Source organism: Dermacentor variabilis, chromosome 7, assembly GCF_050947875.1.
Source record: "Dermacentor variabilis isolate Ectoservices chromosome 7, ASM5094787v1, whole genome shotgun sequence".
Classification (NCBI taxonomy): Eukaryota; Metazoa; Arthropoda; class Arachnida; order Ixodida; family Ixodidae; genus Dermacentor; species Dermacentor variabilis.
Genome location: NC_134574.1, coordinates 161,129,865 through 161,145,040, shown reverse-complemented (window position 1 = coordinate 161,145,040; position 15,176 = coordinate 161,129,865). Strand labels below are relative to the sequence as shown.

Here is a 15,176-nt window from a genome sequence, read left to right as displayed (position 1 = left end):
TACCATATTTATCCAAATCTAGGCTGATAGCTTTTTTTCTTTCGAATAATCACATACAAAACTCTAGGGTCGACTCAGATTTGAGAATTTTAAGAAATGTGCCAGTTTGTAACTGAAAACGATAAATATGGTGCATAGCTAGCGCTATCTAGAAAAGTCAGTATTGCAGCCGCTACTAGCCAGGCCAGTAGTCGACTGAAGTACACAAGCGATGTCACTTTGATCTGTGCCGTATCGGAACTGGTTCTTTTTCCTATGGTATCAGAGTGCACTCTAGTGTTATCCTAATGGCACCAAACAGGCGATGCTACTTCAGTGTCACTTTCAAACGAGAAGTTGTACTAGTCGCAGCGGCACAGTAAGCCACGCGGGACTTCCACATCGATGAGAAAAACGTCCGTCTTTGGAAGGAACAACAGGAGATGCTTTGGTGCGTGCCGCAACAAAATATGACAGCGATAAGGAAGATAAGCGCGCAATAACAGTGCTGTTCTCAGAGATTGCACTGCTTTTCAACGCGTGTGATGCCACACTGTCTGTGCATGCATGAGCGAGCAGACGCGAGCTTGCATGCGTCTGCAAGCTTACGTATAGTCTGGGCTATAGGGACGAGGCTAGCGGCGGTGATGACGTAGAGCGAGCTTGGCATGTTCATATTAAATAAATGCTGTTATCATTTTATGAACACTGTACTCGCTTTTTCTTTTTTGGCCTACACTCGAGGTAATTTTTTATTTTTTTCTGGCTTTGGACACTCGGGGGTTGGCTTAGAATCGGGGCCAGCCTAGACTTGAGTAAATACGATATTAATGTTGTTATATTTTCTTTTCAATAACTAGTTAATAACATGTGCGTGGGACCCAAAATGACATGTTCAATGCTGAACCAGCTACTAAGTGTCAAGACTAAGACGCTGTCCTTTTGAAATGCTGGTAGTGATATAATCAAGGTACTCCTTTATGCGTCTTTTTAAGCTGTGAAAGGAGGTCCAGGTCCATGCATTGACAGATGAAAAGCAATCCGAAGAAGCATGAGGCCACACAGCCAGCCTTGGCAAGGTCACTCTCCATGAAAACATTCACTCGAAAGAATGGCCAGATGTGACCTCCAAGTCTAAGCGTTTGCCCGACAATGCTCAACTCCGGGTAGCTTTTAGTCAATGCGCACTTGTACAGCAGCTGTGCCTGCAGAGCATGAGCGGACCAGAAGCACTAAAATCTACAGCATGCTCTGCTTTAATGGCAATACATTATGCAGCACATTTACTATACCCTTCCTTGCAGAAGGCTAAACTGTTGTCTTAAATATCTAGCCAATTCCCTCACAATGGTATAGAGAACTAAACGATTTTCACACGAATATGTCTCGCCCAGGATAAATCATAGATAATAATGTGACTGAGTACAAGTGGCACATAATTTGTGGCTTGTGCAGCATTTGCAAAAATCTTGGACATTACACTCTTGCCAAATCAATCCTGTGGAATCCTGCAAGGTGTAATTCACCTTCGCACTGCAATCTGCTATACTCCTGGTTGGCTCAAATAGCAGAGCAACCACTCCAGAAAGCCAATGGTCCCAGGTTTGACTCATGGACCACGACAAATTTTCCTCCACTGTGAAAATTTTTTTTTTCAGACAAACACATAGGTTTCCTTTGTAGCTTTGTGCTGCATTCGGGCGGATTAAAATTTTACCTTTCGTTACAACCTTGCAGAAATCATGTTCTTTACAGTACTAAAATACAGACAATTTGCCAAACCCCCTCAAAAAACGAGACAATTACCGAAAATGTGGTCCGCATGTCTAAATAACTTGTAGCAAGCAACTCGTGCAGACGTGCATACACAGCTCTTAAGGAGGACCCGTTACTACACAATGCTTTATCAAATGCCACCTTTAATAGGAGCCAATGCTTGCATTCCCCTAATTAAAGAAGCAAGTCTTACCACTGTGATAGGGTAGGCAGGGTTAAGGATGGTCATCAGAAGCACATGGTTGGGCTTCTCTTCCTCTTGCCTGCCACAAAGAGAGAGAGAGAGAGAGGAAAAAAGGGAAATTGAGAAAATTTTCAGGATAAAAATTCACAAAACGCAGATGGCTAGAGCATTCATAGAAAGAAGTTTCATGACTCATGGAAAAAAAAACCAGTCCTCCTAGCAAGGGTGTTTAACATGTGACAACCTGGCATATGTGCCAACCTGCCAACATAAAAATTCGTAACATCCTTCCTCTTGTGTTCTTTCCCCATCAGAAGACTTCCAACAAAACCAATTCTTGAATTGTAGTATGAGCCGAAATTCATAAGCTGTGAAAAAGATTTGGGATAGTTGGCAGGTGTGCACTGGTCTGTATTCCCCGAACTGATTGTTAACTGCCACATGGAGCAGCTATGTTCCAGAGACTCTAATTGATGGCCACAGCTCTCCTTGCACAAATGAAGGCACTGCAGAAAGGTAGTTGCTGTGGGTGTAGCTGGAAATATGCAAAGTTTCCACTGCTGCCCCCCCCCTTTTTTTTCAGGGCCTTACAATACAAGAAGTGTTTTGAATGTGTATTGCATTATCAGCATCCGCAGATTTATTTATAGTGTGACGGAAAAAAATACACCATGCACAAAAATTACTAATATTCAAACAACTAAAACAGAATGGTGTAGGAGAAAGAAAGTGGTGCCAATGTCGGAACAGGAAAAGACTTTAGATTGTGGCTTTACTATTATTAATGATCTTCAAGCCTCATATCATTATTGTTGTTATTACTATTAACCTGTCTCCAAGAGCCCTTGTATACTCAGCCAGACTTGCCCCTTGTATGCTCGGGCGATCATATACACTTACTCCAACCGGAAAGCGAACAATGCCACGACTCCACATGATCGATGTTCACAGCAAATAATGCTTCCTCACATGTGCCACAGTGTAGATTTACTTACACTATTGTTCACATGAAAAGTTTAAGACTAAAGATGCAAGTGTGTTCTTCTTACCATGATACACTCCAATGGCACTAAGAAGATCACAAAAATTAACCCTTTATAGACGAGGGTTGCCTACAGAGAACACACCAGAAAAAATTTTTTTCTACTGGAGTTTTCATTTTGAGTAAGCAGTTCCTGGTTAAATGCCTGGCGAAGTCTGGCGAGCAACCTGCTTTCTTGTGAAAGCAGAGCCAGTGGTGAAAAAAATAGTGCGAAATCCCCAGCTGCAGTAGAATCACAATGGTAATGTAAGGTAAATGCAAGTTACACCTCTTTTTTTTTAGAACTGACAAGAATTGTCTGTACAAATTCAACACAAAGGCATATGTAGCTTGAGGTTAAGCTCCCTTCCAATGTTCTGCCTGGTGTTGCCCACCTATTGCTCAAAAGTTTGTCTAGAATGTTATTTCATTTCACTGAATATTGTTATTCTCAATGCATTTTGCACTTGTTGAAGATAAACATTTCCTTATGATGTTCTTATGTTTTGTCCTAAAAGGGTTAAGCAACCATGATGATGACAAGCAACAGCTATCACATGGTTGGAAAAAAATAATGTGACTAGTCAGCTTCTGTGGCACTTGCTTTCTTTTCAACAAGAGACACCCATACTGAGAGGAACTGTTTTCCAAATGAAATCATCTTCCTGCTTTACCATTCAAAGTTAACATCATGGAAGCTTGCCTTTATTTAGAACAGAGTAACACCGAAAGTGCCAATGGTTTGGAAGCACTAAACAATGTGCACTGCAGTACACCCATCGCCAGCCTACAGAGCAACTATCACAAACTGCCATCAATTCCAAAATCCACTAGCCAACCTCAACATCTGTGTTAGCAAAGTGACTGTCCTGCATTATTATGTTAGCCTAGGACTTTCGGCAAATATTAAGCTGGCAAAAGCAGTAGCTTTGCTTCAACAAAATTCCAATAATAATAATAATAATAATAATAATAATAATAATAATAATAATAATAATAATAATAATAATAATCGGCAGCATCAAAACGAGTTTCAGTTTAGTATTTACAGCAACCACCATAAGGAACTGAATTATTTGGGCAACATGGGAACTGTTTAACACGAACCTAAATCAGTCAGCAAAAGTGTTTTTCAGTTCTACCACCATAACGATGCAGATGCCTGTAATAGTTCTTGCAAGCTCAAGAAATACCGACCAGTCATGGCCAGCCATAAAAGCTCGAAATGCATATGCTTATTATTACTATGTTCGTGATAGCAAGGAACAGTGAATGCTGGCTAGTGAATACTGTTGCTTCTACAATCAATGCAACATGTTTACAAATTGCAAAACTGAAATACCGATCTTTGACCTCATAAAAGGTGCTATTATGTTCCGTGTTAATTTTTCTCTGCCTGTTTACATCAAAGGAACTTTATCTACGCAACAGAAAATAAGTGAACAAGGCTAAGGGCCATATTGCTAGGAGGTTAACTGATCGTAAGAAAAGTACAACAATAAATACTTACCAAAAAATATTATCCAACAAAATACCACGCCTAATGCAAAGCAAAAATATAAAATGCTTAAGCTCATCTTCCAAAATGACTCCAGTAAGAATAACAGAAGCAAAATCCTCTACAACCTGCAGACAATTTATGCTTATCAATTCAACACATAAAATAAACAAAAAATAAACAAAAAGCTGGCCTACTGGTTTAGCCACTTCTGTCTTAATCCAAGCGTGGTTGTGCAGGCAGTTAATGTGCTCCAAAAGTGTCAGGCGCACCTTTGCAGTAGTAAGGTCATTTCAAGGTCATTTTCAGTTAAGCCCAAATACCTCTCAATGGGCAATAGAAGCATTTGCATACTTCTGAACCGGTAATTGCCATGCACTGTAGCAATAAGTGAAATTTCACTGCCCGACATCACATATTCAAGATGCCATGCTGTGCATATGTCGGGTTTCACATGAAAGCCTGGTCTTAAAGCAAAACTTAAAAAGTAATATCAAGTTAACTTGTATCAGCAAATTGCACTTGTGCAATATAAAGGTAGGCATTATTATTGCATGATAGCCTTAGTTAAATCACGCTCAGGAAAAAGAGCTACATTGCATACTAAGGAAGTGTTCAGAACTTTCCTGTGCAATATGGCCCAAATACGAGATAATACATCAAAATTTACCATGTTAGTGACATACAAAAAATTATTTAAGAAAGTCCAACCTTGTTTTCTGCAGCAATCAACATTTTTTTAGTAACAATACATGATTTTGAAAAATTATCTTGCCAGGCCAGACATTCTGCCAAAGCCAGTGGAATATTTCTCAGAAGAGCCAGGCAAAAAAAAGTTTACTGTTGAGGCTGCCATTATCTCCCACTCTCCTTAAAAATGAACTCTGTCAACTCGACTAGGTGAAAGCTTACACATAATATTAAGGCAAGGAACGCACTTTTTTATATCCAATTTTCTAGCGCCTTATCTAGCCGTACCAGTTCAAGTCTTCACATTGCAACTGTTCAAAATAAAAAATTGGGGGGGGGGGGGGGGGGGGGGCAGTGTTGTGCACCTGTAACTATTATTAGTAAGCTGTGGATTCAAACTAAGAAGCACTAAATGTGAATATATTACAGTTTACCCAGCAGCTCAACTGAACAACAAAACAAAAAACAAAACAGAAAGCCATTGGGGTGGTAACTCAAGCTTGGTGGTTCACAACTATTGGTAGCCAACTGCGACTATGCCATGCCCTTTTTCTCAACAAAATCTGTTCAATTTCAGCACGGTGTGTGCCTAACTTGTGTGCATACTATGTCTTCCTCGCACTGAATCAATAGACAAAAAAATCATTTAATGGTTGCATTATCCAGCATAAGTAGACAAATGGTACTAAAAGGTATCCAGAAACTTCTGAACATATATGCTTCTATGCTTTTTCGTACATGTGCAAGGTTCTAACTCCCTTTTTACTCGGAACTCGGCACCTTACGACCCCTAGTGGATCTATTGCAGCAGCCCATGTAGCTGTGAGACACAATTTCAACAACATTAGTCCATGTGGTAAATGGATAGTGCGGTCCCTGCTCTCTGCTACAAAACAATGCATAGACTTGAAATGCCTGATAATAATAAAAATAATAACAATAATAAAATACAATATCGTCACTTACCCTCGACCTCCCCCTCGTTGATTGTTGTAGTAATTGTAGCCTTGCTGCTGGTTGTTTCCATAACCACGATCCTGGAGGAAAAAAAAAAAAAATTCAAAAAAGGTCAGCAAAAAACAAAAGTTCACAAAGATCTGCCTATAGATGCTGCTCTCCGTCAAAAAGTGTGGCCCAATCCTACTTTCCCGTGAAGTATAATAATCCTTTTTGTAATGCTGCACTGAACATTCATTCAATTAATGGCTGCGTCGTTCAAATGAAGACCAGGCGCTAGCTACAAATGCTGGGGGCTTGACCCTGGCACATGGTTTTATCACGAGCCATGTCTACATTTGTCATGTCACAATACAAGCAAACTGTTCTTGCACATGCTTTTTGAAGAAATTACTACGTTGGAATCAGTTGGCTAAAAGCTGTCTTGCAGAAAAGCTAGCTTTACAATTATAAAAAGGGTTTACTTGCACATGCTCTGTGCATTTACAAACAGCACAGAATGCAAAGAAGATGCATATCTATGACATTCATCCCATTCTCCTTCACCTACATACAAGCGCACGCACACACACACAAAAAAGCTTCTCCATCGTTGGAGCTGTCCTTACTACCAAAGCATTTGTAAGTGTGGTACTGGTAGAGTTGCATTTAGCAGCTCATGAGTGCTATTAAGCACCACAAGAAGTGGTCAACAGAAAAATGTATGAGCCCATTCATGGAAAAAAAAATTAAGTGTCACTACAATTAATGAATTATACTTAAAGAAAGGATGCATTTACGCGTGCCTATATTAGGAACAGATGAGCAAGAGAAGTGCAGAAGCAAATTTATAAAAAAAAGAAATGCCTCAAATTTGAAACTGATAATCGAGATGCTCACAAAAAAAAAAAAAGCTCCACAAAAATGCTATGCGTGGGTCGCTAGCACTAAACAGAATTACAGGTTCAGCCATGCCACAATTAAAGGTCTTTTAAGGTGCAAATAAAGCATTCATGAAAGTGTATTCAGCATGACACAGGAGTCTGGAGAACTTGCTCAAATAGAAGCTAGTCAAGCAATCGTAGGTGCCACTTGACACTGTCCAAACAAAGTGTGAAAACAGTCTAACATTATGGTAGCAAAGAAATGTACTTGATTTTTTTCATGATCTACATTTAATGACTGCACAAGGCCTCAAAGTGTAAAAGCAGCCTGAAGAGCTGCCTATTCAAACCCTTCAGTCAGAGTATATGTGAAGACTACCCTTAAGGAAATGCACGAGGAACTGTGTTAACTCAACAAATAAGCAAACGCCACCATTGTGCCTAAAGCATTTGCCAACTTTACAGAACATAATGCAGCAACAATCCCAATAACCAAACTACACACAGGGCTATGATGGAGGCTATAGTGTTCAGGTGCACCCCATGTTTTTCAAAGAGACACTAGAGGAAAATATTGTGTAGTGATATTAGGACGAGCTAGATAAGTTATCCACCTATATGTGTATCATTGTTTACTGTGCACCATTATTTCACTGTGTCGCATCCCAAAAGTCCCACTGCTACTCCTGAATTTGAACTGCCTGCGCTAGAACAGACCGGTTGATGTAACCTCCACGTGACCTCCTTTAGTGCCCATGGTGGAGGGAAAAATAAGGAGGAGCATTCAGGCAGCCAGCCTTGAGGAATACCCCAGTCACAGGGGCACTTTCAAAGTCCTTTGAACCGAAGATCCTTTACTTCAAGGGAGAATGCGCACTGTCACACAGGCACAGCAAAGGAGCCCTACAGGAAGGGAGCTTTGAGTCAAAGGAGTGCGCGTTCTTCCTTTGAAACCTCAAGGGAATACTTTCGAACCTAGAGGGCGTCCGACAGCAGAAAAAATAATCTTTAAAAATATGGAAATTCAATTTTTACCTCTTCAGAACGAGCTCATAAGTACTGAATACTATTACTAAAGTACTAAACGCTTTCAGGACACCCGCAATCTCCATCATGAAAGCGCAGGTACAGCAACGCCGGCACAGCCTGTCGTCAGCAGCAACATTGACACAACACGGGTGCCATGTGCGATTTGGTTCTTCGGTTAGCGGCTGCTAGGCATCCCAGTCTCCTCGGCTTTTTTCTAGAATGTCTTCTTCCCTTGCGACTTTTGTTTTGTAGTTCATTTTACTGCATTTACGTGTACATACTGCTGCCTAGCCACAACGAAACAAAGCAGCTGAAGCAAAGGCAACAACGAATAATCGACGCCAACATGCGGTGTACGAAGCGGTACACATGGTGGTCATCATTACAATAAATACATCTATTTGTGATAAAGTAATGCCTTTACTACGTGTGCATTTTGTTTTCATGTTTCTATGTATTAGGAAAAATAAATGCTGCTGAAAGATATGCGACAAATTTACTATAAGATGCATTTGGGCCATATTTTTTTTATTACTTTCGAGGTGATGGCAGTGCTAAAGATACGTTGCGGTTTCTGTTAAAAGCTTCAACGGAGACTACTACCTGGAGACCCTGTAGCACCGACATATATCCCCTGAACTAATGTGCCTTTGAAAGCTCAATGCTCCTTAACTTCAAAGGACCTTTGGCGTGCTCGTGTTACTGGGGTATAAGCGAACGCTCGGTGAGGACGCAGTGGTGGCTCAACACGTGGCCCCTTGCGTGAGTGATCACGGAGCAAGAATAGAGGTTTGCCGAGACATTTGGCTCCCAGTAGCTATGCCAGTATTTTTTTAGTAGGTGCGCGCTTGTTCAGCTGCCCCGCTGTGGCTCTGCCTGACGGGTGGGAACACTTAAACCAACCGCGCACTTTGACGTGCAATCACGTGTTGGGACATCTAGTAGGCTTCAATCGCGGAGCGGTACGCTCCTTCCTATACTTTTTTCCTTCCTCCATGTTTATGCCGCTATCTGCGGACGAGCCAGTGTTGACGTCACCCGAGAGGTACCACAGTGCACAACAGATGGCGCAACTGAAATATTCCATTTTCGTCAATTTCTAGCTTCCAAAAGCTCCGTCTTCGCTACTCGAGTGGTTTTTTTTTGCAGGCCACCCCCCACAGAACAATGGGGTCGCCGAGTCTAGAAATCAAACCCGCGACGTTGGGCTCAGCAGTAGAACATAGCAACTCGGTCACTGCGGCGAATCTACACGACGGAAGGGAACTCAATACCTTCGCTAAACGGACTTAGACCATCCCAAGCCTCACCAGCTGACACTTCCAATTTTCGCTTAGCAATCAAATGTAGAAACACCGCAGAGCTTCGGCCCTAAACAGAAATGAAAGAGCCCACCGGCGGGAGTTCCCTTTGAACGAAAATCGACTCCCGGGAGGAGTTCGCCCGACGCAACGCCGTGACAAGCGAACCGGCACGGCGGCCCCACGTGATTTACGGCTCTCCGTTTGGAAGCGACGAGACGCCGGAGCAAAGAGAACGGACGAGTTGCGACGGCGAAAAAATTAACACAGCTGTATTGACGAGACTACTACTGGCTTCCCGTTCAATAGGACTCGGGCGAACAAAGAGCGTGCACGTCTCCACGCAGAAAATGCAGGCGCGCAGAGTCGGCAAGGTCAAATGCCAGCTGTCGCAACGGCGCCACGCTCCCCGACTACGCCGCTCTTCCTTTCGCGCGCGCGCCTCGAAAGCCACAAATAAATTGGCGAACGACAGCGCCCGCCGCGGCGCAGGACGTCACGCCGCAGCGAGCACGACGAGCAACGCGGAAAAGACATAGCCGGCGCCGGCGGGCGCGCACGCCCCTTCACCTCCCCCCCCCCCCCCCCCAAAAAATAAATAAATTCGGCGCATTCGTGCTATTTAGGAAGGAAGGCACAGACGCAACAAGTAGGCCGACGTAAGCGCCTAGTCGGCGCCCGTGATGAACGCGATTTTGTCGCCTCTGCCTTACCATATCAACGTGACCTCTCCCTAGACACTTGCTCAGGTGCCTGTCGGTCTAGGTTATCTGGGCGCCGCACACGAGTCAAATGTCGTCGTCGCCAGTCTTCGCGGCCTTACTTCCGCAACTCAACCGACTGCGCTCGACGCTCAAGAACAGTAGCGCCACAACCAGCCGCAATTTCGGAGAACGCGCCTAGCGGTTAGAAAAACTAACGCTGCGCAAAACAGCTAAGAACGGGCAAGAAAGCTTCTGTCCCAGAGCATGCAAGGTCCCAATTACGGACGTTGTTGAATTCGCTAACTTGGCCGCTTCGATTGGCTAAGGCTTCGTACTTAGCAGGGCAACGCAAATAGTCCGGACATAGAAGTGACACTCCGCGTGTTTCGCAGTATACTTGCTTTCATTTTGTATTTTTACCTGCGACGCTTTCTACGACGTTACTACACACATTACAATTAAAACGAAAGGTTACCTCAAAGTACGCATTGTTTGTGGGCCTTTGTGCTTCCAGTATGTGACGCAGTGTGTTTTGGCAACGACCGCAAGTGGTAAGCTGCGGCAGCTGGTCGCAGAAACGTGTCATTCCGGTTGTTCTATGGTAAGACAATGTTACACTATATTACATGGCGCATACCTTCACGAGGCTGTGCCTACACATACCTATATTATGTGGGTGCACTACTTTTTGGTCGCGGACGCGAACCCAGATGTCTATCTGGCCTTCGTAGTGTTGCCGGCTATGAATGAAACGGTATATAGGACCGCAGTTCTCCTTATATTGTATGAACTATTTTCCTTCGATTATGTTTATCTCCTGTCGTCCGTAGCGTTCAGTGTCAGATGCCAGCAATAATTGCCGCTTGGCGTAATCAAGTGACAATGAGTCGTTACAAATACCACTCCTACTCCAGTAGCACCTTGGGGTACCCTCGGTGGCCAGCGGCCCCCATGTCATGCTACCAATACACACTGCGATCCTCCGATCCCCGTAGCTTCACAAAAGGGAAAAAAATTGTTATCCCGCCCGACTGTAGAATGAAGCTGCAATGAAAACTCCACCGGACTTCTCTTTCTGAGAAATCTGACTAGGGTGTATATTATATATGCACTAGCTCGGCTGCGATGCCCGTAGCCATATCTGCGGTTGCTCCACATCAGAAGACAACGTGTTCTGCCCGCCGTTGCTGTGCAAATGCCTCTTGCTTTATCGCGTGTGGTTCCGCTTCTGCAAGAAAACTGGTATTACAGTTTCGCTGAATGTACCGTGCGAACATGCACTACAGCGAGATTGGTGGTGTAGGTGCGACCTTCGCCTAAATATGTCAATCATCTATGCGCTTGCGTGTCAGGACGCGACACATTAGCAGCGAATGGTGTCGTTTCCGCGCTTGTTCAACAGCTCGAGAAACAAGCACACCAATGTGAGCATTCGAGGAGGAGTTTTGCCTGCGCGTAGCCGAATGTGTGAACAAGTATCCGCAATTACGGGCTGTTCAGGCATTGTGCGTGTTGGATTTCTGCAACAGACTCGTATGCCTGCAGGGACTTCTTCCTAAATGAACGAAGGTAGCCTTTGCAGCGAAGATGAACAGATTATATCCACGGTATTTAACAGGCTGGTGTAAAAGCATAACCGCATGTTAGCTATTTTGTCGGCGACTGCGGCGGCGCTCAAACCTGAAACTGACGATCAAGCTGGGCATCTTGCTTATTGCTATTTGTTGCCCCGTCGGCTGCTCGATTCTAGACTAGAAACGGTCGGTGGTAAAATGGTGTGCAAGCTGATACGACTATCTTCGATTTTAAAACGACGATTATTTGTCCAACACGAAGAAGTTTCACCGTCTGCGATTAGGAGTGATCAAACTCGCGAGGTCACGCACTTGAATGGGCCTGATTGCAATGTTTCGAATATTGCAATGTTTCGAATATACTGCAGCTCAGCGTCGCGCTCCGTTGACGTTTCACGCCCAGCTGATTTCGCACTGTTAAAAGAGCATGTCTCAGACGCAAGCGGCGTGCAGTCGGATCGATTACAAGAAGACCGCAAAAACACACGAACGCACCCCATCCGTTGCTTCGGCTCGGCGTGGGCTGCTTTCTACTGACGGCATAAGCGTTGCGTACTTGCGGCTGCTTACTTGGTAGGGAATATAGGATTGAGAGTTGGGCTGATTGAACAGGAAGCTAAAACTTATAGCTCTTTCCTCCGCTGTAAACGCTGCCCTCATGCACTTAGACAGAAATCGCAGCAAGCACACGGGCTGTTGCCGAAGTCGCGCGACGTTCAATACGATACCCGCACAGCCCGTAATCGAAAGTGCTTGTTCACACATTCGGCTACGCGTAGGCGAGTCTTAGAAATCCGCCCTCGATGATGTCATCGTTTGTGCTTGTTTCTTGACCTGTTAGTACAAGCGCACGAACCATGCCATTCTAATGCGTCCTGACACGCAAGTGCATCCTCGGAGATCGATTGACGTAATCTGGCGAAGCTCACTATATGACACGTTTACACAGCACAGTCAGCGAAAGATTTAATACCTGTTTTCTTGCATAACCGTAAGCACACTCGATAAAACAAGGTCACTGCACTGCAACAACGGGCAGAGCACGTTGTCGTCTGCCGTGGAGCAGCCACAAATATGGCTACAGGTGCCGAGGCCAACCTTCAGTGCATATACCATATTGCTTTTCTTTACGGCTTCTTACTGCAAGCAGGTGGTCAATTTTTCCCTTTCAATCGTCCTCCCATGTTGCGTCGTTGTGATCGGGTCCACCTGAGGAAGCGTCCGCGAGCCTGTCGGGCGGGAGCTACATTTGCCGACGCACTGCTTCTGGAGCCGCGCGTCCGTTCTCTTCACTCCGCGAGGTAGTCACGCAGTGTTATCACCACGAAAACACGGTACTATTTAGTGGCCATCCGCCTTTTATTGGCAATCACATGGGACACTACTTCCGTCTGGATTGCAGCCCGGCCTACTTCTCGCGACGTCTCATAATGTAAGCGCAATTTTGCTCGGCCGCGCCGCGACAGAAACACGTCGCAATTACTCTACATGTGGCTTCGCTTTACGATGTCATCTGCAGCGGATTGCCAGCAGCCCACGTAGTACCGCAGGACAACTGAGCCTATATGGGCTACGGATGTACTTAAAGTAACTGGAGCTTTAATCTTACAATTCAACGATGCTGTCGTCGCACGAGTCGGAGGAACCGTTTGCAGCTGCTGCGGCGGCACCGCATATTGTAACCTTGAGATCCCTCGCCAAAATTGACTTAATTGCAAGACACACCTGGCCCAGTACTGTTGGCTCCACACCGTTCACATACCCGTGTTATACCACAATGGGCCCAGCAGGCAGCATCGCGAGATAGTAAAACGTCTGAAGTCTGTCAATCGGCTTATGAAGCCAACTGACAAATGAAATCATTAAGCCTGCCTGGTGCGGATTGCACAGCTTAGTAAACGATAGTACACAACGTGCAGTCAGCAACGCAAGGCGCGGATTTGCAAAGAACCCGTCAAGCCGCGGTCTCGAACTGGCATCACGCTCAGTTCGTCCTAAGAGAATTTTGATCCCTTGAAGGCGTACACGTCACGTTTCCTAGGCTTATGTGCCCTTCCTACATTTCCAGAAGACAGGCCACAGCGCTAGCTTGTTTTCCCTTTATAACATTAAAAAAAACTGCACAGAAAATCGTGCACGTTCAGTTAACCTCATAAAGGAGGGCCAAAACAACGGAACACAATGAAAAACGCTTTGTCTTTTGTGATGGAAGGGAAGCCAGCTGTTCGGGAGGCGGCCGTGCGCGTCTGCCAAGTGCAGAAAACAAAGGCAGTTTTGTGGCCAAGTGCAATCCGCATCCCGAGACAAGGTTCCATCAAACAGCGCGCAAGGCGAAGGCGGGAGGGGGGGCAGAGGGGGGGGGGGGGGCGAGCTCACGACAATTTCTCTCCTTTCCATGCCCCTCAGTTGTCGAGCCACCAGATCCACGATAGTCCCGGCGACACAAGTCCAACCAGAAGCAGCGAGATTGCTCAAGATACGCGGAGGAGACTAGATATTCGAAAGCGATGCCAAGTTGTTTCACAACCTGACAGCAGCCACCGATAAGCGTAACGATGACGCGAAGAAAAAAAACACTGCTGTGGTCGAAGAGTCACGAATGAAGATAGACTGGTCACGCCAAAGTGGATTCGGGGGTGTTCGCGACCTTTCTTGCCGTGAACGCGAGTTTTCTGGAGCAGAGAAATTTTCATTTAAACAACGACGGCGTTGCCGCACGCCTGTGGGGGCGCCAAAATGTGCGCGGTTCGTCCTGGGTCATGATTCGAATGGGCGGGTCATCAGCCAGTGTGATTATATTACGCAACCGCAGCTCCGAGCCCTGAGAAAGCATGTTTACAGATCTGTAGCATGTTGTGGAGGAAACACGCAGAAGAGTCAACATTGCTGCCTCATCAACCGCTGCCGATACCAGTACAGCTTTTCACCACAGTCGAAAGAAAATATTCGAAAACCTCGCTTTCTGGTAAGTGGCGTCAACATTTCAGGAAAATAACACGTAGCTCTTCGCCGGTCGTAACCAACAACGACGCTAACAGCTTTAGCCGGTTATAACGTGGCACTAACGCTAGCAGACGTAGGCGAAATAAAAAAAGGGCGACACTGGGAATGGGTGGGTCTACTTATCCCGCTTCGTGCCGTGAAGACGTTTTTTGCAGGTCGATACTTTACTCACCCTGGCCCTCGCTAAAATTGCGATCAACTTCGAATTCTTCATGCCGCAAAAGCCTACCCGCGACGTTTAAAAGCGCCGGGCAGTCAGAGCGCGCGAGCTAGTGCCGCCAGCTTCCTCGTCTTTCATGCCGTCGCTTGAATGCACGCTTAATTACGGCAGGGAGAACGCCAGGTCACTACGAACGACAAAAAAACACCAAGAGAACCGCTGCGCCTGAAAACACAGGCGTCACCCCGTCAACGGGCGTTCCGTCACAAAACACAAAAGGAGCCAAGTCACTGTACGCAATACGACTGGGTGACTGCGGTTATTTTCGAAACACAAGCGAAGTGGCTTGTGCCGAACGAGGTGTTGCGGGGCCAGCAGAGACGCGAAAAACTAAAAGGAAAAAGAAAAAAAGCGAGATCGCACCGATATGACGCCCC

The 15,176-nt window shown here is 45.2% G+C and overlaps 1 protein-coding gene across 4 annotated transcripts in view; it reads right to left on the bottom strand.

Moving 5' to 3' along the window:
• sm (heterogeneous nuclear ribonucleoprotein L) overlaps positions 1-15,176 on the bottom strand; it is a 171,494-nt gene that overhangs the window by 155,233 nt on the left and 1,085 nt on the right. For all 4 annotated transcript variants that reach the window (XM_075699938.1, XM_075699939.1, XM_075699940.1 and 1 more), the window contains exons 2-3: positions 6,115-6,185; positions 1,949-2,018 (exon numbers count right to left, since the gene is read on the bottom strand). In XM_075699938.1, the coding sequence (XP_075556053.1) occupies positions 1,949-2,018; positions 6,115-6,185 (141 nt within the window). The remainder of the gene's footprint in view (positions 1-1,948; positions 2,019-6,114; positions 6,186-15,176) is intronic.